We start from the raw sequence: 25,136 nt of genomic DNA on the forward strand, positions 1-25,136 counted from the left end.
GACAGGAATACGTCTGTACTTTAGCAGCTGAAAACTAAGAGGCTACTCTGTACTCTAGCAGCTGAAAACTAAGAGGCTACTCTGTACTCTAGCAGCTGAAAACTAAGAGGCTACTCTGTACTGGCTGGGGGAGGTCACCCACCAGTAACTACCCACAACTGGTTATAAATTTCAACGGCCGAAATTCCAGCAAAGGTGAAAGCATATCACCTATTAAAAGACAAAGGACTGCAGTTATGTAGAAACAAACACAGCCTTATTTACGTTCAATACTGTACTGTAACTACACCGTTAGCACAGTACACGGTAAAAAAAAGACAAAAGAAAACCACAGTTCATGTACAACACCACTCACCGTTTACAAAGCTCTGCACAGTGAAACTTCATGACACATTGCAATCCTTTAGGCGCAGAAGTAGCATTCAGTATTGAATATGTGGTGTTCATATACAGTATACGCAATTCTACACCCACAATCCATAACAAATTCTTATCTATCTTGACATTTATTGCTTGACAAACAATTATGGAAGATGCTTTCGTGGGAGAATGAGACAGTCAGCCAGAGAACAGGCGTTGTGCAGGTACAAAGAAGAGCAGGTGATTTGAGAGAATTAGGATGGGGCAACAGTTCTAACAGTAAGGTTCCACAAAGAATCAAAACTTCATTCAAAATATTATGCGTATCTCAGTACCGTGGAATACTGAAACCCACGACGACAGAGGGCTGGCTGTACTTCAATGGACAATGAGTAATAATAGTGTCATACGTCAAGTTTGGAAAAAGCGAGATGATAAGTAGACGGGCAGGAGCAGTCTGCTTTCGATTCTATTAAAACACTACAGTAAAAAAAGTTGTTTGGCAACTTAATCGACTGATTATTAAAAATTTGAAATATCAAACCAACTTTCTAATGTGAATGAATTTTCTAAAGTTTGTAGAGTTCTTTGCCCCAGCCAAGATTCACAAACGACAATGACTAGATGAAGGTGGCGAGTCATTCTGTAGCTACTTAATTCTACCAGATTGTTGGGTAAGAAGGAAACTTTTAAAGTTTCCATATTAACAGAACCAGTGGACAAGTAAAGATTTAAACCTAGCCTAACCTATGCTGAGGATTATATATCATATGGTGTGCCTACTTTCAAGAAATCTTTACCTGTGCAATGTCACTACTAATCAATGAAACCTCACACTCCCACCTGACCTAATCAAAAGTGATGCCCTTACTTTTCTTGGGAGGCAAACTACCAACTAGATTAAAAGTCTCCAGGGACACTGTTTTTACTCATCGAACTTTGATGAATAATTACTATCACTTGCATTACCGGTAGTGATCAACTAAACATTACATTCCGCGGGTAGTACAGTTGGTAGATTTGCAGACAGGTTACACTATTTCACACATATTGGACAAACATATTGAAAATCATACAGACTTGAAGTCGCTCAGCATATTTTTAAAAATCAAAATTTGCTAAATATATGATAGAGTACTTTAACTTCTAGCTAAATACATGAACCATATACATTTTCTACTCGCGATCTTGTGTTTTTCCCATTTTTTACCATGGGCAAACCACCCATTCACAAGCTTTCCTAAACCCGCCTAAGAACAATATGGGGGAATCCTAGTGGGAAATCCTAAAATAATTGCCAGAAAGACATAATAAACACTACATAATCCGTTGGAAAAACATGACAAATTCGTAGATAATTTGTATTTTTCCTAACTATACAAACCTTAGCTATTTATTAGGGGTTATACTTTCGGCGGAGCTGAAATGACAAGCAATTAAAATTTGGCGAGGGTTAACTACCCACACTGCTAGTTAGCGGGGGTAGGGGGTAGCTTGCTACCACTCCCATTCACACACCTGTGATTTAGTCACTTTGCTTAGAGGTAGGACTTAAAGGGGGATAGGGATGGCGGGCAAGTTTGTATAAATAGCTAAGGTTTGTATAGTTAGGAAAAATGATATTTTGATTATAAAATAAATTTTTGAATATACTTACCCGGTGAATATATAATAGCTGACATCTCGGACGGCTCGACAGAAACACAAAAACTCGCGAGCGATCGCCATGAAGGTTGCGGGTGTGCCCACCAGCGCCAACTATCGGCCAGATACCGCATATACATGTAAACAGCTCCAGTTCTTCTCATCCCGCTGGGTCTCTATCGGGGAGGAAGGGGGGGACTTTAATTTATATATTCACCGGGTAAGTATATTCAAAAATTTATTTTATAATCAAAATATCATTTTTAAATATTAAACTTAGCCGGTGAATATATAATAGCTGATTCACACCCATGGTGGTGGGTAGAGACCAGTATTAATACAGTTTACGGCGTATATGCTTAGAGTTTTTGACAGTTATATCATAACAAAACCCAAATAAATATAGGTACCTGGTAAGGAAGCTGACTCTAACGATTACTCTGCCTTGTTAGTCCGCTTTCCTCACGAAGCCCAGCCATCCTCTTAGGATGCTGAAAGACTCCCAGGAGTTGAAGTATCAAGGGCGGCAACCCATACAACAGGACCTCATCAAAACCCTTAATCTGGGCGCTCTCAAGAAATGACATTTGACCACCCGCCAAATCAACCAGGATGCGAAAGGCTTCTTAGCCTTCCGTACAACTCAAAACAAGATTAAAAACATTTCAAGAGACAGATTAAAAGGATATTGGAATTAAGGGAATGTAGTGGTAGAACCCTCACCCACTACTGCACTCGCTGCAACGAATGGACCCAGTGTGTAGCAGTCCTCATAAAGAGTCTGGACATCTTTTAAGTAAAATGACGCGAATACCGACTTGCTTCTCCAAAAGGTCACGTACATAATACTTCGCAGAGATCTATTTTGCTTAAAGGCCACGGAAGTTGCTATAGCTCTTACTTCGTGTGTCTTAACCTTAAGCAAGCAACGGTCTTTTTCACTCAAGTGAGAATGAGCCTCTCGGATTAAAAATCTAATAAAATACAGTATGACAAAGCATTCTTTGACATAGGTAATGATGGCTTCTTAACTGAGCACCACAAGGCCTCAGATCCACCTCGTAAGGACTTAGTACGAGCTAAGTAGATCTTAAGAGCTCTAACTGGACACAGAACTCTTTCAAGCTCGTTGCCTACGATCTCTGACAGGCAAGGTATATCAAATGACTTAGGCCAAGGACGAGAAGGCAGTTCATTTTTGGCCAAGAAACCAAGCTGAAGTGAACATGTGGCTTTATCTGTGGAAAAGCCGATGTTCCTACTGAAGGCATGGATCTCACTGACCCTTTTAGCTGAAGCCAAGCACACTAAGAAAAGTGTCTTGAGGGTGAGATCCTTCAGGGAGGCTGAATGTAATGGCTCAAACCTGTCTGACATTAGGAACCTTAGGACCACGTCTAAGTTCCATCCAGGAGTTGCCATACGACGCTCCTTAGAGGTCTCGAAAGACTTAAGGAGATCTTGGAGATCTTTATTATTGGAAAGATCTAAGCCTCTATGTCTAAAGACCGAAGCCAACATGCTCCTGTAGCCCTTAATAGTGGGTGCTGAGAGGGAGCGAACATTTCTCAGATGTAAGAGAAAGTCTGCGATTTGGGCTACAGAGGTACTGGAAGAGGAACCAGATGCTGACTTGCACCAGTCTCGAAAGACTTCCCACTTCGACTGGTATACTTTGATGGTAGAAGCTCTCCTAGCTCTCGCAATCGCTCTGGCTGCCTCCTTCGAAAAGCCTCGAGCTCTTGAGAGTCTTTCGATAGTCTGAAGGCAGTCAGACGAAGCGCGGGGAGGCTTTGATGAAGATCCCTTACGTGGGGCTGCCGTAAGAGATCTATCCTTAGAGGAAGACTCCTTGGAATGTCTACCAGCCATTGAAGTACCTCTGTGAACCACTCTCTCGCGGGCCAGAGGGGAGCAACCAACGTCAACCTTGTCCCTTCGTGAGAGGCGAACTTCTGCAGTACCTTGTTGACTATCTTGAATGGTGGGAATGCGTACAAGTCCAGGTGAGACCAGTCCAGTAGAAACGCGTCTATGTGGGTCGCCTCTGGATCTGGGACTGGCGAGCAATAGATCGGGAGCCTTTTGGTCAACGAGGTGGCAAAGAGGTCTATGGAGGGTTGACCCCAAGTCGCCCAAAGACTCTTGCACACGTCCTTGTGGAGGGTCCATTCCGTGGGGATCACCTGACCTCTCCGACTGAGACAGTCTGCCAAGACGTTCAAGTCCCCCTGGATGAATCTTGTCAACAGGGAGATGCCTCGATTTTTTGACCATATGAGGAGGTCCCTTGCGATCACGTACAGTGTGTGGAAGTGAGTGCCTCCTTGCTTGGAGATGTACGCCAAAGCTGTGGTGTTGTCTGAATTGACCTCTACCACTTTGTTTCGAAGAATGCTCTCGAAACTCATCAAGGCCAAGTGGACTGCTAATAGCTCCTTGCCGTTGATGTGCATGCTCTTCTGAACCGACGTCCAAAGACCCGAACATTCCCGACCGTCCAGAGTCGCACCCCAACCCAAATCCGACGCGTCTGAGAACAACACGTGGTTTGGGTTCTTGACTGCCAGGGACAGACCCTCTCTCAGACTTATGTTGCTGTCCCACCAGTTTAGGCATGCTTTTACTGGCTCGGAGACCGGGATTGATACAGCTTCTAAAGTCTTGCTCTTGTTCCAGTGAGAGTCTAGATGGAACTGGAGAGGGCGAAGGTGAAGTCTCCCTAGCGAGACAAACTGCTCCAGGGATGACAGAGTCCCTACGAGACTCATCCAACTTCTTACTGAACAACGTTCTCTTTTCAGCATGAGTCGGACTTTGAGCAGGGCTTGTTCTATTCGGGTGGCAGACGGAAAAGCCCGAAAAACTAGACTGCGAATCTCCATCCCCAAATAGAGAATTGTCTGGGATGGAATCAGTTGAGACTTTTCTAAGTTGACCAAAAGTCCCAACTCCTTTGCCAGACCCAACGTCCAGTGTAGGTCCTGCAGACAGCGATGACTGGACGATGCTCTGAGAAGCCAGTCGTCCAAGTACAGGGAGGCTCGAATTCCCGATAAATGAAGGAATTTTGCCACATTCCCCATGAGCCTCGTAAACACGAGAGGAGCAGGACTGAGGCCGAAGCACAGTGCTCGAAACTGGTACACCACATTCCTGTAAACAAACCTCAGAAACGGTTGGGAATCCGGGTGTATAGGAATGTGGAAGTACGCATCTTGCAGGTCGAGAGAGACCATCCAGTCTCCCTCTCTGACCGCTGCTAGGACGGACTTCGAGGTCTCCATCGTAAATTTTGTTTTCGTAACAAAAACGTTGAGCGCACTGACGTCTAGCACTGGCCTCCAACCTCCTGTATGCTTTGGGACTAGGAAGAGACGGTTGTAAAATCCCGGTGATTGAAGGTCCGAGACTTTCACCACCGCTCCCTTCTCTAGCAACAGAGACACTTCGTGATGTAGAGCTTGTCTCTTTGACTCCTCTCGATACCTGGGAGAGAGGTCTAGAGGAACTGTTACTAGAGGAGGTCTGCGTACAAAAGGTATTTTGTACCCCTCTTTGAGCAACAACACAGACTCTTGGTCTGCACCCCTCTTCTCCCAGACCTGCCAGAAGTTGTTCAGTCTGGCCCCTACCGCTGTCTGAGGACGTGGGCAGTCAGACTCTGCCACGGGAGGACTTGGCTCCTCTCCTCTTACCTCTCTTTCCGTCGGCACGAGAGCCTCCCCTGCTGGGAGCTCTGCCACGAAAGGGCGGGATAAACCTAGACGCAGGAGTCTCGATTCTGGGTATCACAACAAAGGATGAAGAACGAGCTCCCTTGCGAGCAGAAGAAGCCATCAGGTCATGTGTGTCCTTCTGTACAAGCGAAGCAGCAATGTCCTTAAACAGCTGTTGGAAACAAGGCAGCCGATAAGGGAGCAAAGAGAAGTTCCGATCTTTGACAGGGAGTAACTCCTGCTGAAAGGAAAGAGCAAAGGGTTTCTCTCTTCTTCAAGACTCCAGACGTAAAGGTGGAGGCGAGCTCATTGGAGCCATCGCGGATGGCTTTGTCTATACAAGACATAATAAGTAAGGACACATCTTGGTCAGCAGACGAGATCTTCCTACTTAATGCTCCTAGAGACCAATCTAAAAAGTTAAAAACTTCGAAGGCCCTGTATACCCCTTTAAGGAGATGGTCAAGGTCCGAGGAGGACCAACAAATTTTAGAGCGTCTCATGGCCAGGCGACGGGGAGAGTCTACGAGGCTTGAGAAGTCACCCTGGGCAGAGGCAGGGACTCCCAAGCCGAGAACTTCTCCCGTGTCATACCAGACGCTCGATCTAGAAGCTAGCTTAAAAGGTGGGAAGGCAAAGGCCGTCTTCCCCAAACTCCTCCTGGTAACCAACCAGTCGCCTAGAAGACGTAAAGCCCTCTTAGAAGAGCGAGAGAGCACTAGCTTAGTAAAGGCAGGCTTGGTAGCAGCTAAGCCTAGCGCAAACTCAGACGGAGGCGAACAAGGAGCAGCAGTAACAAAATGATCTGGGTAAAAATCCTTGAAAATCATCATGATTTTCTTAAAATCCATAGAAGGTTGCGCAGCCTTAGGCTCTTCTACGTCTGATAAAACATCCAAAGGATTATCAGTAGGAGGAGGATCAGCAACATCCTCATCTGAAGGAACCTCGTCCGACAACTGATGAGTCTCAAGCAAGGGAGAGACCTGCCGTGGTGGCAATGCTTGACAAGCAGAGTCCACACGCAAAGGAGCATCAGTAGCAGTCCAGGACGCTACGTCATGTAACTGCTTAAAGGACTGACCAGCAACAACAACAGGAGCGGGAGAACGCTCGACGTCAAGTCGAGACTGCCTTGACTGCCTAGATTGAGCAGTTAAAACAACTCTTGACTCCGGTGCTTGACGCTCAACGTCAAAACAAGTCAACTTAGCTGGTTGGCGAACGTCCTGAACGTCAACACGAGCATGCGGCAGCGGCTGAACGTCAACAAGCGGCTGAAATTCAACACGGGACTGCATCGAGTGAGGCTCCAAGGCACGTGACTGACGTGACTTTGTAACGTCAACGTCAACAGGACGAGCAAAGGCTCGTTTGGGCGGCTGACGGCCAGGATCTCGATCAGCGTAACGGCGAGGATCATCGTGAACCTGCTCAACGGTATACTCCTCCATAAGGGAGGCAAGCTTATTCTGCATATCCTGCAGGACAACCCATTTAGGATCAACGGGAGTCGGTACGGGTCGAGACGATGGTAACGTCTGTGACGGCAAAACATTGCCTAAACTAAGACTCTCGGAGCCCGTGTTACGCTTTTGTTTAGGCGGCGAGCAGTCTCCCGATGACTGCACAGGGTCAGAGCTGTCCCAATGGCTACAGCCAGGACGCTGGACCTGTCCTGAAGGGACTGACTTCCGCTTTAAGGGTCTAGAAACCTTGCTCCACGGTTTCTTACGCGAGAAGCCTTCGGATGACGAGGAGAAAACCGCCTCGCTCGTCTTATGGTAGGGGCGGTCTTGACGAGACACGCCCGAAACCATAGAGGGAACGTCTGTTCGTTGGTTAAAGCCTCTCGTCCCCATAAGTCCTACGACATTACTTCTCCCTGGTGCATGGGAGCTTGCAAGAGGTCTCGGACTAGGCGAACGACAAGCACGAACAGACGAACCCTCGGTCGCAACACTTATAACACTTTGCGCACTAATCACTTTATCCCCACGATTTTCTAATGTGGCACTCTGACACTTTAACACTTTTACATCCGCCATGAGTTGATTACGGTCCGTTGCCAAAGATTCAACTCTCTCGCCCAACGCTTGAATGGCATGCAACATATCCCGCATTGATGGTTCATGAGTGCTAGTAGAAGGTTCAGGCACAACTACTACAGGGAAAGGATTAGGTTCAGGGGCATGGGAGGAGGAAAATTCTAATGATCTAGAGGAACTTCTCCTCACCCTATCTCTCTCTAGCTTACGAGAATACTTATCAAACTCTAGCCAGTCGAATTCCGAAAGTACCACGCACTCATCACACCGATCTCCTAATTGGCAGGTTTTACCCCGGCAATTAGAACACACGGTATGTGGGTCGAGAGAGGCCTTTGGAAGACGTTTGTTACAATCCCTAGCATTACATTTACGAAATTAGGAATCGGAGAAGGGTCAGCCATTTTGAAAAGTCAAAGAAAATCCAAAAACAATCCAAAGTCATCAACAATAAAATCTATCCAAAAAAGAGTTCAAGAGTTTTAATTGAAGATAAAAACACCTGCACTGCAAAAGCTCAAAACCAAAAAGAAGTACTTCACCAAGAATGACGAAAAACTCCAGGTCAACAGCGAGTAATGGAATCAACTTGTCGACAAGACCGACAGAGAAGAACTGGAGCTGTTTACATGTATATGCGGTATCTGGCCGATAGTTGGCGCTGGTGGGCACACCCGCAACCTTCATGGCGATCGCTCGCGAGTTTTTGTGTTTCTGTCGAGCCGTCCGAGACGTCAGCTATTATATATTCACCGGCTAAGTTTAATATTTAAAAATACAAATTATCTACGAATTTGTTATTTGTTCCGTAACTGGAATACAAACCACACTATTTATTAGGGGTGACTCACCCATTAGGAAGGATGGACGTCCCTGCCAATCTGGCTTTTGGCTTTGCCCGGGGACTCCTTATCTGGGTATGTTAGTACTCAAAAATAAGGAGTCCCTGCCCTCGCTAAACCTTGCTACGTAAGGTCCGCGCCCTATGCAAGATGTGTGTTGAGACGTGTAGAAGTGTGACTGTCTAGGTAAAGTTATGCAGAGTCTATGTAGGAAAAACCTGACGTAACCAAGACTTCCCAATACCACTTCGCCAGGGTATGGGGACGCAACAGTATTAGCTTAATACTAAGTACACAAGGGAGCATGGTTTACCTGCAGTGGTTCGAGGTCAGCTTATGCAGAGAACCCAGGATGCTGCTTTCCCCACGAGAGGGTAGGATGAAGAAAAGAATAAGAGCCAGTCAAATCTTTTCATTCACGCAGACTAAAACTGGGTAACAGTGCCCTCAACCTTCTGCTACTTGTCCAATAAGGAGCTTGAGGTATACAACCAGCTGTTGTGCAGCCACCACCGGACCGATAGAAATCGTATCGAGTTCCTGTGGGTCACGTCTTGCAGGAGAAAGGTTGTGAAAGTCACCTGGAGCATTCACATCCTTTCTTGTAAAACCTGCGTCACAGAGTAAACTGCTAAGAAGGACCAGGGGCATAGTTATGCCCCTGACACTGTGAGTCGTCATGTCGAGATGATGTTTCGGTGATCCTCCTCCAGTCTCTCCCCATTTTCTTTAGGTAAAGTCTCATACCTTACCCTGGGTACAGTAACGGATGATCTGGATCGTCCGTTACCTAGTTGAGACTTGTGTAGGATCCGTCACCTCTGGAGACTTTGTCTGGTGACATACTCAGGGACAAAACTGAACATTGTCTTTCACCCTTCTCAATAATGGGCGATGTCGAAAGAGAGACCATGAAGTTCCTTGACTCATATGGTTGCTGTCATAGTGTGTAGGAACATTGTGTTCTTAAATCAGGAGAAAATTTGTTGCCTGGTGAAGTGGAACACAAGGAGGTCCCTTTAGGGATCAGAGATTTGAACCATGTTCTGAGAGGAAGGTCTCAATTCTGAATGGGGAAAGGCAAGTTGTAAGTCCGTATGAGTTAGGAAAAGTCTATCGATGAGAGGGTGTCCCTTTCTTTCAGTTTGAAGGTGAAGGATCAAGGTTGAGTGATCATCTTTACCTGTCAAAACTGAATAGGGGGTCTTTTCCTCTTGCATGTACTCGAAGATTTCGCTATTGCTGGAATCGAGGTATCGAGTGGAGAGAGACTTTCACATGACACCAACCACACAAGACGTGATACTGCCTGGTAGACTGATGCTGAGGAATGCCTCAGATATCTAGACAACCTTTTCGCAAAGAGGTATTGGGTAGTCTTCAGGCGTACAATCATAGCAAAGCTATAGCTTGTGGTAGGTGTCAAAGTGGGTTGTCTGTTATGTGGAGAGGGTTCTCTTGGAGGCTCTATCAGGAGCTGCAAAAGGTTTGGATACCGTTCTGCATAATGCCATAGCGGAGCTAGGAGAGTCCTTGAGAGGTTGACCGATGTCCTAGCCTTGTTGAGTGCCCTTCTCCAGATAAAACAGGGACGAGACGTAAACGTCATTGTTGTACCCACCGTTGTTGCCAGAGAGCCTTGGGGTCTAGGGCTGGTGAGCAATGGTAGCCCGAGATTCAGGAGCGTTGCAAACAGACCCCCTAGTTGGAGGACCTCGTAAAGTCGGGACTTTGTTGGCTATATGGCGATCCAAAGTCCATTCGGTATACCTTGCAATATATAAGGTTTTGTGTCTAAGAAAACTTTAATGGTTTGTGTGTATAAAAACAAATACAGTAGTTTTATTCATATTGTATTTTTCATTGTATCCCTCAAGCCCTCTTTCCAGAAAATATCTTATCTGTTATTATTCCTTTCCAGGTATTGACAGCAGCCCCTACACTCAGTAGGGAGTGTAAGGGAAGATTATCTAGCACACTACTGTATGTATATAGAAAAGAGTGAGTATAACAATTATGAATGTGGTTGATGGCCTGTTACAAGTGTGTAGTGGTCTGTGATGCTGCTCTGTATACATATTACATTGCCTGTGAACTGTAAGTCCCATCAAGGGTTTGACTGAATAACACCACAACCAATGTATTATAAGGCCAATGGCGATTGCTCGTGTTCGACAGTCAACACAGTAAAGTTAATACTGTAGATACAGTATTTAGTTTCGATGTGCGAAGTAACGGGGAAGAATTTCGCTATATGAGAGTGTGTCATAAACATTAATAGTTAACAGGAGCTATTGAAATGGCATATCTGATCAGAGGCCCAAGGAGTGAATTCATGTTGGGCAGGGAATGACTGTGTTCGAGTATTGTTATAGTGGGCCCGCAGAGACCTGTACGACATAGTATGCAGCTGTACTGTTCAGAATTTAGGACTGTTTAAGTGACTTTGCATCTCGATGGTGGACGGGAGATTGATGAGAACAGTATTGATTTAGGGAAAATTGTGGTACAGTACTGTATTTTTCACCGTTATATGTTCTTTATAGATGGCTCATTAGATAGTAAGTGTTCAAGTGTATTACTGGTCATTACCGATGCTATAAAACTATAGTATTGCGGGGTTCTCCTTTAAGCTTAGTTCTGAAGAAATGTTTTTTTTTTTTTTTGTTTTAGAGGCTATGTTGAGAATCCTAATATTTCTAAGTCTTTCAAATCCTCAGGTTCTGCCGTCATAGTTTTGTAAGGATTTTGAAGTTCCGTTTTGTAACTGTGTGGTGATATATCTTGCATGTAGCTTAGTATTTTTTCTCTTGCTGGTACAATATGCAAAAGGGATGTTAATTTTGCCTTTGACTATCTTAATTGATATATTAATGTATTCCTAATAGTTTAATTTTCAAATAAATATTTTTTTTTGCCTGTTTTATGTATACTGTACAGCATTTCATTTCAGAACCTCTCACCACGGTGTCTTTTCCTCCGCCGCTGTTTTTTTAAGCTCTCATAAATACAGTAATTTATCATAATTCATTTTCCCACACTGTGTCCAGTTATCAGAAAAAAACAATATTTCCTTTCACCTAATGCTCTTATACAGTACTTTTATTTATAATCCAGCTAGCCCAATAAAAGGTATGATAAAAAGCAAGATTCTAGCTGGGTCCCCTTGCCCAGTATAAATCAAGGGGTGGTGCCCAGAGCTCCGTGCTCTTGACCTGTTACTTAGGTTTTTTGGGTATTCCACCGTTGTATATTTGTTGTGTAGTGAACGTCGGGTTGTGGTCGGCATTCGGACACTAGGCAGTTCGGGTGCTACTTCTGGCCACAGTCCGCAAACCACTACAACCTTATCTGAGATGCTGTGCACAGATTGTCGGCGAGCACGTTCTTCCAGTCTGGAATGAAGCGGGCTGATAGTGGTACCGAACGGACTTTGGCCCATCTTAGTGTTTATACTATTAGATGGGAAGAGGCTACAAGCCAGTTCCTACTTGCTTGTCGATGTGTCTCTATGTGGTGTGTCGTCCATCACATCACTGAGTGGTCTGTTAGGAACCGATGAGGCTGCTGAAGGACCGGAAAGTTGGCCTTCATCTCCTAAGAGATTTACGTGAAGGTACCTTCGGGCTCTGTCCAGAGGGCTGAGGTCGTGTGGTGCAGCACTATGGTCCCTCCTTTCTTCTTTTTCCGACTCAAGTCTCCTGGAATGGAAGTCGTTCTCGTTTCGAGAAGGTTTTTGTGGAGATTGGTGTTTAGAATTATTCCCAGATACACCAGTCTCCTGGGAGGGAAATAGGGAAGATTTCCGTAGGTTTACCCTGATCACTGGACCTTGGTAAAGACTTCAGAAGTTTCAGTGTTAATGCAAGGTTGCCACTGAGTCTGCTAAGGTCAGTCAGTCGTCCCGAGAGAGAGGAGACAGAAGCCGATCCTGTGAGACCAGGATGTGTGTAGTGGAAAGACCGAAGCACAGTGCCTTGAACTGGTGTTTCTTGTTTGTCTAGACTGAATCTTCCAACCTACCTAGATGGATGGTTTGGACCTGGGAGTAAGTGTTCTTTAGGTCCAGTGTGCAAATGAAGACCTGAGGTCTTAGCCCTTGATCGAACTCCAACATGATGTGGAAATCGACCCAAAGGGACAGCTCCTTGGTGATCCTTTTGCATGGAAGATTGTTGACGCTGGAGTCTTGACTCGTGTCGTAAAGGATCAGGCGCAATACCCAGTGTAAGAATTCTTCTCAGAGAGAATTTCTTTAAAAGGAAGGCCACGCTTAGCCTTACCACGCGCCCTGATGGGATTGATGCTATTCCTTGGAATAGAATCAATCTGGCGAATGTTAATCAATGGTTAACCGTTGGGTACCGTGGTTACTGTGCAGTTGGAGAGTGTTCGCAAGTAGTTCCCTGTTGGCAAGCCGTTGATGAGGGTTGTCGAACGTTCACAGATCACTTTAGTGTGATGGCAAACGGCCAGTGGCGAGAAGTATGTTGTATAACTTCTGATCTGCTGGCAAATAACTGATGAGCCGATGGTGAGCTCGAGATCAGCCAGCTGATTATGGTCCCCCCTGTTTGGTCAGAGATGAGCAAGCTAAAGATGGGCTGGTCAGAGATCAGCAAGCCGAGTTCAATGATTGAAGAAAGATGAGCTGTCCATCGGTGATCTAGTCATCAGCAAGCTGATGACTGGTTATTGACTAGCAATCGGTGATTAGAAATGCTAGCAATAGGAGATCGTTAGTCATTGGAGGGACTAGAGGTCAAAGATCAGCATTGAGCTAGCAATTGGCGATCTGGTGATCGGCAACCTAGCAATCAGTAAACCGTGAACTAGCCATCAGCAAACAGTGATCTAGAGATCAGTCTGTTGATGCTTTCCTGTTTCCTGCCGGTGGTCTGTCAAGGAAAAAAGAAACTTCAGAAGAGACAGGGACCAAGAATTCCCCATTTCGATTCCCTTGTAGGATGGAATCTTCGGGATCTTGAATACTTCTGTGGAGCCTTATTCCTCTTTTCCCGGTGGCAATGTTTATGTGTTTGTGGGGAGGAATGGGGCAATGGTGACCTGTCCAAAAAGTTTTATTCCTTTTTACTGACAATTGCGCGAGTGTGTAGGTGAGTCTGGAGCTATGGCACACAGGATGATGCTGGTGCTTAATATCTGCCTGGAGAGCAGTCAAGCGCTGGTTTTTAGACAAGAGCTGGTGCACTGGATCTGCGAGCCTTGACTCTTTGTCAAGAGCTGGCGCATGGATCCGGGACCGTAACTGCACAGGAGGGCGCAGGAAAGTGAGGAAGAGCGCTGGCGCACAGTAAGGCACTGAGTAGTTTTGTGTATTCTCCCTAGAATGCACTGAAGCGCGTGGCTGGTTGCGCAACAGTGGGAGCATTGGCGTGTGCGTGAGAATACTACGTGGAGACTGTTGGCGCGTGCGTGCAGAAGACCATCGGCGCGCGCACTTGGGATTATTGGAGTGTGCACGCGCGAAGGCCATCGGTGCACGTGCGCGGTAGACTGTTGGAGCACGTGCAGGATACCATCGCAGAAGAAAGTCGGCGCGCACGCGCGCAATATTGTAGGTGCGCGTCGCGGGAGACCCTAGGCGCCAGCGCGCGGAACTGTTGCCACGCGCGCGTGCAAGACTATTGGCGTGCGCGCAAGAGCATTGGTGCTTGCGCTTAGAAAATCATCGGCGCCCGCGCGGAAGATCGTCAGCGCGCGCGTACAAGAATGTTAGTGCACGCGGAAGACAATTGGCGCGCGCGAGAGATCATCGGTACCCGCACGCGGAAGATCGTTGGCACTCGTGCGCATAAGAATTTCGGCGCGCACGCGCGGGAGACCATCGGTACCTGCGCGCGGAAGAACATCGGCGCTCGCGCGCGGAAGAACATCGGAGCTCGCGCGCATAAGAATGTCGGCGAGCGCGCGCTCGGGAGACCATCAGAACCAGCACACGTAAGATCGTCGGCGCTCGCACGCACGTGGGAAACCATCGGTACCCGCGTGCGGAAGATCGTCGGCGCTCGCGCATGTAAGAATGTCGGCGCTCGCGCACGTAAAAATGTCGGCGAGCGTGCACGCGGGAGACCATCGGTACCCGCGCACGGATGTCGGCGAGCGCGCGCGACGGTAGCGCTAGTAGGTTGGCAGGTCAGCTGGTAGGATGACCAGTGGCAGGACAATCAGGAACTGAGGATGATCAGGAACTGGGAAGTGCCCTTTAAAAAAGGGCGAGCATCCACCGATTGGGACCGTAAGCAGGTCTGCGTTAGAGTCCAGGACCGAAGTCCAAAGGACTTCGTTGTAGTGGAACTGTGCTGGCCTTGCTACTACGCAAGTGTCGTCGTATATGTATCACACACACAGCACAAACACTGAAAAGGAAACTTACCACATTTCTATACACATATGTATACATAAACAAAGTTAAAAGACAAAAATTAATGGCAGTCCAAAATAGGCGAGGAGGGAGAGAGGAAACAACCGCTCTCGATCCGAGCCAAAAGTAAAGTGACTAAATCGCAGGTGTGTGAACGGGAGTGGTAGCAAGCTAACCCCCCCTACCCCCGCTAACTAGCGGTGTGGGTAGTTAACCCTCGTTAAATTTTAATTGCTCGTCATTTCAGCTCCGCCGAAAGTATAACCCCTAATAAATAGCGTGGTTTGTATTCCAGTTACGGAACAAATGCATAATAAACACTTGATAACCAGTTGGAAAAAAATATGGGATATGTAAGTACAGTAATAGGAAATTAAAGTATCGAAAGTACCTATAATTCATATCACGTCCCTCAAATGGTTTTCGCTCCACTTTGGCTCGCTATGCTTGCAAAAATAAACAACCTCACTGTTCCCCTGTTCTGGCAGAAAGAACAAGAATGCGGTGAACACACCATTCCCGCAGGTCATTATTTTGGGGATATTTTTTACTTTCATGTGAGCAACTATAGCCATACATTGTACGCAGTGTGTTTTCAACATAATCAATTACCGAAATAGATGAAATTACGCTGAATTTTCTAATAGATTGTACTTCTCTCTTGGAGACATCTTCATGTGATGGTAGTCATGCTACAGCTGAAGGGGAGGGAAAAAAATGACTTGGGTTGTATGTATGATAGCGGCTACCTGTATGTATGATTACTGCTGACTTAGAATACGGTAGTGTATGAGGGGTCGTAGGGGGAACGTTAGCGGCCTCCCCCCTTTAGGTAAAAGTGGTCGTAGGGGGGCGTTAGACCCCCGTTAGGTAAGTAGGTAAAGACATGACTTGTAGGTTAGGTTAGGTGGAGAAGGTTTAGGTTAGTTGGTGTCTATTTTCTATACACACGGGAGGACCTGGCCGCTGATACACAAAGGCTCCAATGGCCATTGTAGGACAATATCCGGAAACTTGTGCATAAATATTTGGAAGCTCTTAACTAGTTAAAGAAGCCAGGTAATGATTATGTCATACAAAAACAGAACAACTGCCAAAAGCAAATCCAAACGCATGGACAGTACCTCATAATATGTCTCCCAGAAGTAAACAATGAATTTAAGATTTCGAAATTGACTTCACATCTTAATCGATCGATACGTAGGTTATTTTGACCCAGTCCCCATTAATCATAGAGGAAAAATGCCAAACTAGCCAGCACTCGTCCATTTCTTACAGCAAATTCCAGTTTCGCTAGAAATTCAAGTATCATGTATTAACCAAAAAATTTAGCGTACCTGACTAACTATTCATTAAATTAACTTTGGGGTGTATGTATGATAGCAGGCACCTGTATGTATCATTACGTTTAACTTGGAATACGGCAGTGTAAGGGGGGGTTACAGGGGGCGTTAGGTAAGTAGGTAAGGACATGGATTGTAGGTTAGGTTGGGGGGAAAGTTTAGGTTAGTTGATATCCATTTTTAATGAACGAGTGAGGAACTGGCCGCTGATATACACAGGCTCCTTAACTTTAACCAAAAATTCTTTTAGCTCCAGCGACTTCATCCATTACAATACTGTATTTGATGGGAACAACTGACACGACAGTTTAGGATCTAAAGCATTAATAATGCGACGCAAATGATAAGGGGAGTTGCTTGAGATATATTACCACCCCAGTTTCGTTTTATATTTTCACAAATGTTGCAAAATAGCGTATTTCTGTCTACTAGAAAATCAGTTTGAACCCCATAATTCGAGAGGCATTATTCAAGTTTCCTGATAGTTCAATCAGAAATTGTACACAAAATTATACTTGTAGCACGGAAATGCTGTGATCTTAAACGTCCAATATCGTTGGATTGCTAAACGGCGCAAAAGTAAATATATACAGTGAGGTAAAGCTAGTGATATCTGCTGGAGGCGAGGACTGTCAACTACACCACCCTAGGCTACCCAAACAAATTAATACCTCACCAATAACACTTCTAAGTCAAGGAACACACTTCCATCAAAGGTTACTGGTTAGAAATATGTTTTAATCATAAAGATGACGAAATACATAAGGGGTGGCCGAGGAAACACACAAGAAGTATGTAGCCTGGCATACCTTCCTATATAAAAAATTACACTAAGCAATCAATTAATTATAACACTAAATTGTAGCTTTACTTACTCGAAATTCCACCAGATTTTTACTGGATGATCTCGCACTTCCACCAAATAACGCCGACGACATCTTTAGGGTTCTATCTCTGACTCAAGTTCTGGACAATCTGAAGAGAAGTGACTAAACACTTCTGAGCGTCCCTTTCGCTCCTTTCTCGTAGTAAGGTAAACTGGGTAAAGTTAAATTGAGGCCTTTCTATTTATCTAATTCTTAATTTCGCTTTTAAATATAAGAAAATATTAATTTTTCTGTTCTAATAAAATACTAAAGTAGATATTAGCTCAAATGATGCCGATTTTCTAGCAATTTTATAAGTTTACCTATTTTCCCTTATGTATTTTAGAATGGAGGACGAAGAGAACGTATCATAGATATCAAATGTATCAAATGTCACGTAGTCATGCACCGAAGAAATTAACAAATTAAATTGGTTTAACAGGTTCTTGAAGTTAAATGTTATATTCTGTAATTTTATCATGGTTGCTGATAAAACAGATATCAAAGTATAAGTATTAGAACTTATTAAAGTAACGTGGAAAAGCTATAAAGGAATGAGAGAGACATTCTTATTTGCATTACTTGCACATTATCTATAATAGCTACTTCAGAATTATCTAATAGATGCACAAAAATAATTCCTGAAAACTAGTTTCTTTCCATATTCATTCAAACTTTATTAAATTTTCTGATACATATTCGAATTTTTATTTATTTTGGGGAATCAGTACACTATCTAGAATTTTAGATAAAAGTATTTGGATATGATTTTGAGTATATATATGATGAAGTATAATTTCTAGATAAAAGTATTTGGATATGATTTTGAGCATATATGATGAAGTATAATAAGACTGATAAAAAAATCAATCTTGTTTAGTGAAGTTTGAAGGAGTTTTAATACAAGAGGATTTTCAAAAAGTACATTAATCTAGTAGTTCGTAGCATCAGCGACCGAACCAAAGTTAATTGGTATTATATCAAAAGCAAAAAGTCCCTAGATTTAACATGAAACTGTTGTAAAGTGAAAAAAAAAATGGTTCCTGAAGTCAGTATCAGGTTGTGAACAGAGTAGTGTTGAAAATTGTGTAAACATTTTTAGGGTTCAATCATGAAACTTTGACTTCGACATATGTGTGATATGTGTTGTTTTGTTGACGTATTTTGCCAACTGAAAATTAATTTCTCTAGATCTTGTAGTAATATTTACAATCATACATGTTCGTTGGGAATTGATTAATAACACTGCTAGAAATACGAAAGGATACGAAAAATAGCACTATTTTTATGTCAGACCATAGCATCTTATTATACATGCTTCATTTATCTTTACCTTCGGATAATACCTTATATCACGAGCTTTCTTCCTGCAGGTAAATCATGTTTATATAATATTATCTATTACTGATAAAGTTATAAATCCAAGAAGAAGCATGCAATTTGGCGTTAATTGCGTGATGTTCACTCACAAAACCCTATTCTTCATTCTTCCATTTCAGGTGATATTGGTGGTATTATAGTGGTTTTAACATTAGTTTTTAATCTTATTGATAAGCATGGATGACGATGATTCGGCAAAAACTGATGACACTGAAATAAACTTCAATAAATGCTTGTGTCACATACTACCAAAAGGCCCTCCCAAAAGAAGTGAATTTCAGAGATAAACGACAGGACAGTATAGTGTTGTTATTATTATTATTACTAGCCAAGCTACAACCCTAGTTGGATAAGCAAGATGCTATAAGCCCAAGGGCTCCACTAGGGAAAAATAGCCCAGTGAGGAAAGGAAATAAGGAAATAAATAAATGATGAGAACAACTTAACAATAAATCATTTTAAAAACAGTAACAGCGTCAAAACAGATATGTCATATATAAACTATTAACAACGCCAAAACAGATATGTCATATATAAACTGTTAACAACGTCAAAACAGATATATCATATATAAACTATAAAAAGACTCACGTCAGCCTGGTCAAAATAAAAACATTTGCTGCAACTTTGAACTTTTGAAGTTCTACTGATTCAACTACCCGATTAGGAATATCATTCCACAACTTGGTAACAGCTGGAATAAAACTTCTAGAATACTGTGTAGTATTGAGCCTCATGGTGGAGAAGGCCTGGCTATCAAATTATGGCTAAACGCTGAGCCTCAGTCAAAAGGGTTCTACCAACGAGAGTGCTACCAAACTTATACGAGTAAATGGCATATCAGTAGGCTATAGAAAGAGGAACGAAAAGGTAAAAGGCAAGCAGGTGAAGAGCTATCCCATCCTAGCACAAAGGTGAGGCGTTCTGAGTCACCCACTGACAAGAGCAAATGTTTTCTTTACAAGAAAACTAAATCTGTGTGAACACCTAAAGGACGAAGATGTGAGCCTCTTACCAACTGCATGGCACTGTAAGCTTGTATGCAGCAGAGAATAAAAAGGATGTATAGATTTTCCTTCTTATCATGTAGACCTGATCTCATAGCAAGGCATATTAAGTGCCGGCGAACAGTTAGGTTGTAACTGTAACTCTCGTGAATGCAACTGAACTATATTTGGTCGTTCCAGTCAAGAACGATACAAAAATTCAAACACCATGGTGCAGAAAAATACACGAATTGACAGGTTATCAGTGACGGGGGACAGCGATAACGACAATATACAAAAAAATAAGAAATACCGTTACAATGTACGAGCATGTGTGTGATACATGAGGTGTACATGGCTTCCCCCTAAAATCGACATACATACATAAGAAATAGGGCACCCTCTTCTTGAGAGGTGTACGGTAGGTGGGTCATCTGGCAGGAGATTTGCAGGTTTAAGCTGATCAATGGAGACCTAGTCTTCTTTGTCACATATGTTAAGGAGGAATGCTTTCAGCAGACGACGGATCACGAGGAAAGGGCCCGTGTAAGGGGGCATTAACGGTGGCTTACTAGTGTTGTTGCACAGGAAAACATGTGTTGATGAGTGCAGATCTGTTGGTATGTTTTGCTTAGCTGGGAGCTTGTAAGTTTGGCGGCATGGAGTAAATTTTGCCCCAACGTGACGTAGACGCTGAAGATTGTCAGAGGAGGTGGCAGACGGAAAAATTCGGCAGGGATGACCAACGGGTCGCCATACACCATTTCAGCTGCCGAGACATTCAGGGCATCTTTAGGAGTGGTCTTTGGTCCCAGGAGGACCCAGGGAAGCTGGGTAAACCAGTTGGAGTCCTTGCAGCAGAACATCAAAGCTGCTTTGAGGGTACGGGGAAAACGTTCAACCATACCGTTGGCAGCAGGGTTGTATGCGGTTGTTTGATGAAGGGTGATACCAAGGAGATTCGCAAATGATGTCCACAAGTAGGAGGTGAAAGTGTTACCCCTGTCGGAAGTAATATGCTCAGGGATACCAAATCTCGCTATCCCTCCTGAGAGTAAGGATGTTGCATTTTCCATAGGAATGGCTTCAGGCCGAGTGGAGCGGTTGATAATGGTAAACAGGTAATGATGTCCTTGTGATGTGGGTAGGGGACCTACAACATCGACGTGAATGTGGGTAGAGTACCGCTGAGGTTGATGAAAGGAGCCCACTCCTGAATCAGTGTATCGATGTACTTTTGAGTTTGGGCATGAAGTACAGGTGTGGACCCAATCCTTAGCATCCTTATTAATGCCATACCAAATGAACTTTGTCTTCAGTAGCTGTCCAGTAGAATGGCACGAGGGACGTGAAAGGCCATGAATAAAATCAAACACCTGTCAGCGCATGGGAGAAGGTATCCACTTTCTATGTCTACCAGTGCTGACGTCACAGAGGAGGATGGTGTTGGAGTCGTCAAGAGGGACATCCTCCCAACGGGGGGATGTGCAGGATGTCCAACATGCTTGGTACTCTGGATCTTTTCATTGGGCTTCTGCCAAGGCATTGTAATCCAATCCCAGGTGAATGGCAGCCAATGTGTTTCTTGACAGGGCATCAGTAACGGGGTACCCAGGTACGTGCAGAAGGGTACAATTGTATTCAACCATAGCAGAGAGATGTCGGAATTGACAGGCAGACCAGGTATTAGACTGTCGAGTGAAGGCATGCACCAGAAGTATGTGGTCCGTACGAATGATGAAGGGCATACCTTCCAAGAAGAGGCAAAAGTGACGGACAGCCAAGTGCACCCCTAACAATTCGCAGTCGAAGGTAGAGTAGTCGGATTCTACCTTAGACAGTTTTCTACTGAAGAAGGCCAATTGGTGGGGCAAGCTGTTGACTACCTGCTCGAGGACTGTCCCAATAGCGATCGCTGGCATTGGTGGAGAGAAGGAGAGGGGCATGGGGCACAGGAAAAGTGAGAGCAGCAGCAATTGATAGGGCATTCTTTGCATTACAGAAGGCCGCTTCTTGAAGGGGACCCCACTTCAGGTCTTTTGGCTTGGCCTTGAGGGAGGCATAAAAAAGGGGGGGGGGGGGGTAAGAGTGGTTGCAATGGCTGGCAGGAAACAGTGATAATAGTTGATCATGACCAAGAATTCTTGAAGTGCTTTGACAATCGAGGGCTTGGGGAAGTTCTGAACGGCTACTACCTTCTCAGGGAGAGGGTGAACTCCTTTAGGAGTGATGCAATACCCTAAGAACGATACTTCATTGGCGCCAAAGGTACACTAGTCATACTGGACTACAAGGCTGTTCTGTTGTAGGCGGTCGAGCACCACGCGTAGATGATGGAGGCGTTCCTCTTTGGTGGAAGAGAACACAAGTATGTCATCCATGTAACATACACAGAAGGGGAGGTCCTCTAAGACGCCATCCATGAGACGTTAAAAAGTGGTCCAACGTTATGAAGGACAAAACAGGAGTAACTGAAGGTGTATGTACCGAATGGGGTGCTGATGGTAATCTTGGGGATGTCTTCTGGGTTCATGGGCACCTGATAATACCCCTTCAGGAGGTGGAGCGTGAAGAAAACCTTCGCTTTGTGCAAGTAGGAGGTCATGTCACCGATGTTTGGAAGGGGGTAGTGATCTGGTTCTGTCTGCATGTTCAGGCACCTGTAATTCTCACATGGATGTAGAGAACCATCTTTCTTCAGGACAATGTGTAAGGGTGACGACCATGGGCTTGAAGCCTTTTGGCAAAGGTTCATTTCTGGCATTTTGGTGAACGTCTGTTTTGCGGCTGTCAATGATCCGGTGACAGGTGTCTGAATCTGGCGGACACTGGGGGACCCGTCGTGTCGTCTTGATGTGGCGATAAATACAGTGATTTGCGGGAACCGTTGGCGTTTGACGAAGTTCTGGAAGGAAAACTTCTGGATACAATGTGAGGAGGTGGGCGTAGCCATCCGTCGGTGCGCTGATGGGGAGAGCAAGGCCGGAAGGGGCGGTTGGAGAGGCGTTGAGGTGTACAAATCCGCATTGACTAACTGACGGTGAGCTACGTCGACCAGGAGGTGGAAATGTTAAAGTAAGTCTGCACCAAGTATAGGCATTCTTTGCGTTGCAGAAGGCCACTACTTGAAGGGGACCCCACTTCAGGTCTTTTGTCTTGCCCTTGAGGGAGATGGAGTGACGGATATGGCTGGCAGGAAACCGTGAGAATAGTTGACCATGTCCAAGAATTCTTGAAGTGTTTTGACAGTCAAGGGCTTGGGAAAATTCTGAACGGCTGCCACTTTCTCAGGGAGAGGATGGACTCCTTCAGGGGTGATGCAATGCTCTAAGAAAGATACTTCATTGGCGCCAACTTTGCCAATAGAAATAATGAAGCACCTGAACCGGTACCAAAAGTAACAGTAGGAGAAGTAAAGAAAGCATTAAAAAGCATGAAAAGAGGCAAAGCAGCAGGAGAAGAGGGCCTAACAATTGATTTAATAATAGATGGAGGAGATTTCATCATAGTAAAACTCATTGAACTTTAAACAAAATGTCTGCAAGAATGCTCTGCACCTACAGCTTGGAAAAACTTTGTCATTATACTAATTCACAAAGAGGGAGACACAAAAAAGCTGAAAAATTACCGCCCAATATGTGCATTTCACTAACATATAAAACATTTTCGAAGATCATATTAGGCCAAATAGAAAGACGGCTATATTCTAATTAACCAAGAGAGCCCGCAGATTTTAGAAGCAGGTATTCAACAACTGACCATATCCATGTAGTTAACCAACTAATGGAGAAGAAATCAACTGAGTATGTCAAACCACTATGTATGGCATTTATAGATTATAAGAAAACTTTTGATTCTGTCAAAATTTCAGCAGCAATGAAACCACTTCAAATACAAGGAATGGATGAATGTCATGTTAGAACACTTGAAGATATCTACACAGTAGGTACAGCAATCATAAATTACATAAAGATAGTGAGAAAATTCCAATTGAGCAAGGAGCTCGACAGGGGGACTACATCTCTTAAATTATTTATTGTGTACATAGAAGAAGTTTTTAATAATTTAGATTGGGAAAATGTAGGAACTAACATTAATGGGGAACACCTTAATAACTCAAGATTTGCAGATAACATAGTTCTGTTTAATGAATCCTGGAAGGGATTGCATAAGGTAAAAGACAATTTGAATAGAGAAAGCAGAAATGTAGGACTGAAAACGAATATAAGTAAAACCAAAAAAAAAAAAATGCAAAGATAACAAATAAGGGTTATGGACAAATCTCTAGAGATCATAATGAATATACATACTTAGGACTGAGACCGATATCAAAAGAAGGATAAACATGGGATTGAGAACTCTTGGTAAACAAAATGAGATTATGAAAATTAAAATACCATTCTCTCTAAAAAAGATAGCCCTATCACTATCAACTTACGCATCAGCAACTTGGAGCTTTACGAAAGCCTTAGAATATAAGCCAATGTCAACTAAAAAACTATGGAAAGAATAATGATGAGAATAACACTAAGAGACAGAAAAAGAGTAATGTGGGTATCAGAGTAAACTAGAGGATCTTATCATATGCAAGAAAAAGCAATGTAACTGGAGAGGACATATAATGAGAATGAAAGATAATAGATGGACATTAGGAATAAAAGAATGTGCCCATAAAGATTACAAAAGAAGCAGGGGAAGAAAGAGAAGACGATGCTGTGTGTATATATACATATATATATATATATATATATATATATATATACATATATACACGTATATATATATATATATATATATATATATATATATATATATATGTATATATATATATATATATATATATATATATATATATATATATATATACTGGATGTATATATGCGTGTATTTATGTATGTATGTGTGTGTAAATCATAAACATTACACAAACCAATATTCTATAAGTTGTCGTTGTAGCTGTTGTTGCTATACGTAGCACGTAGATACAACGCAATACAAAAAGATCCTTTAAAGATACCATACCAGTTTTTGTTCTAGTTTAATTGTCATTTGTCTCATATACTTCCTTTTTTCTTTCATTCACTTTTTACGCCTCTGTACGTGCGTATGTGTCGGTAACGTCCCCCGGTACCGTTGCCAGATGCCTCCAGGTAGGAGAATCCCGGTACCCGAATTCCGATTGTACCTCGAGGGCTAGCCCATAGGCTGACCCAGGGGCTGCCCTAGATCGGTCTGTTGTTGCGTGCTGGGTTCTCTCTCTCTCTCTCTCTCTCTCTCTCTCTCTCTCTCTCTCTCTCTCTCTCTCCAGGTCCTATTGTATGCGATTTAATGAGATTTCTTCTTCATGATAACCTTTTTCCCATTTTACTGTTTATTTCTTGATGAATTATTTTTCCTCTTCACATTCATTTTCTTATTGCTTATTATGAGTTTTATCTTGTTTCGATTTTTAATGTTCATGTCCATATTTTTTTATTTTTCCTTCCTTTCATACGTGTTTTAATACCGTAGATTCTTCTTATTCTTCTTTCGTATCATAGTTGTTAACATTTTTCACAGTGAA

At 43.6% G+C, this 25,136-nt stretch overlaps 1 protein-coding gene across 1 annotated transcript in view; it reads right to left on the reverse strand.

Moving 5' to 3' along the window:
* The window catches only part of Rpn13 (regulatory particle non-ATPase 13), a 30,756-nt gene extending 13,382 nt beyond the window's left edge, over nucleotides 1-17,374 (reverse strand). Inside the window, exon 1 of the mRNA XM_068381828.1 lies at nucleotides 17,217-17,374. Within this exon, the coding sequence (XP_068237929.1) occupies nucleotides 17,217-17,279 (63 nt within the window). The 5' untranslated portion in view covers nucleotides 17,280-17,374. The remainder of the gene's footprint in view (nucleotides 1-17,216) is intronic.
* Nucleotides 17,375-25,136: the final 7,762 nt, after the last annotated feature.

The sequence above is a fragment of the Palaemon carinicauda genome, chromosome 10, assembly GCF_036898095.1.
Source record: "Palaemon carinicauda isolate YSFRI2023 chromosome 10, ASM3689809v2, whole genome shotgun sequence".
In the NCBI taxonomy this organism is placed as follows: Eukaryota; Metazoa; Arthropoda; class Malacostraca; order Decapoda; family Palaemonidae; genus Palaemon; species Palaemon carinicauda.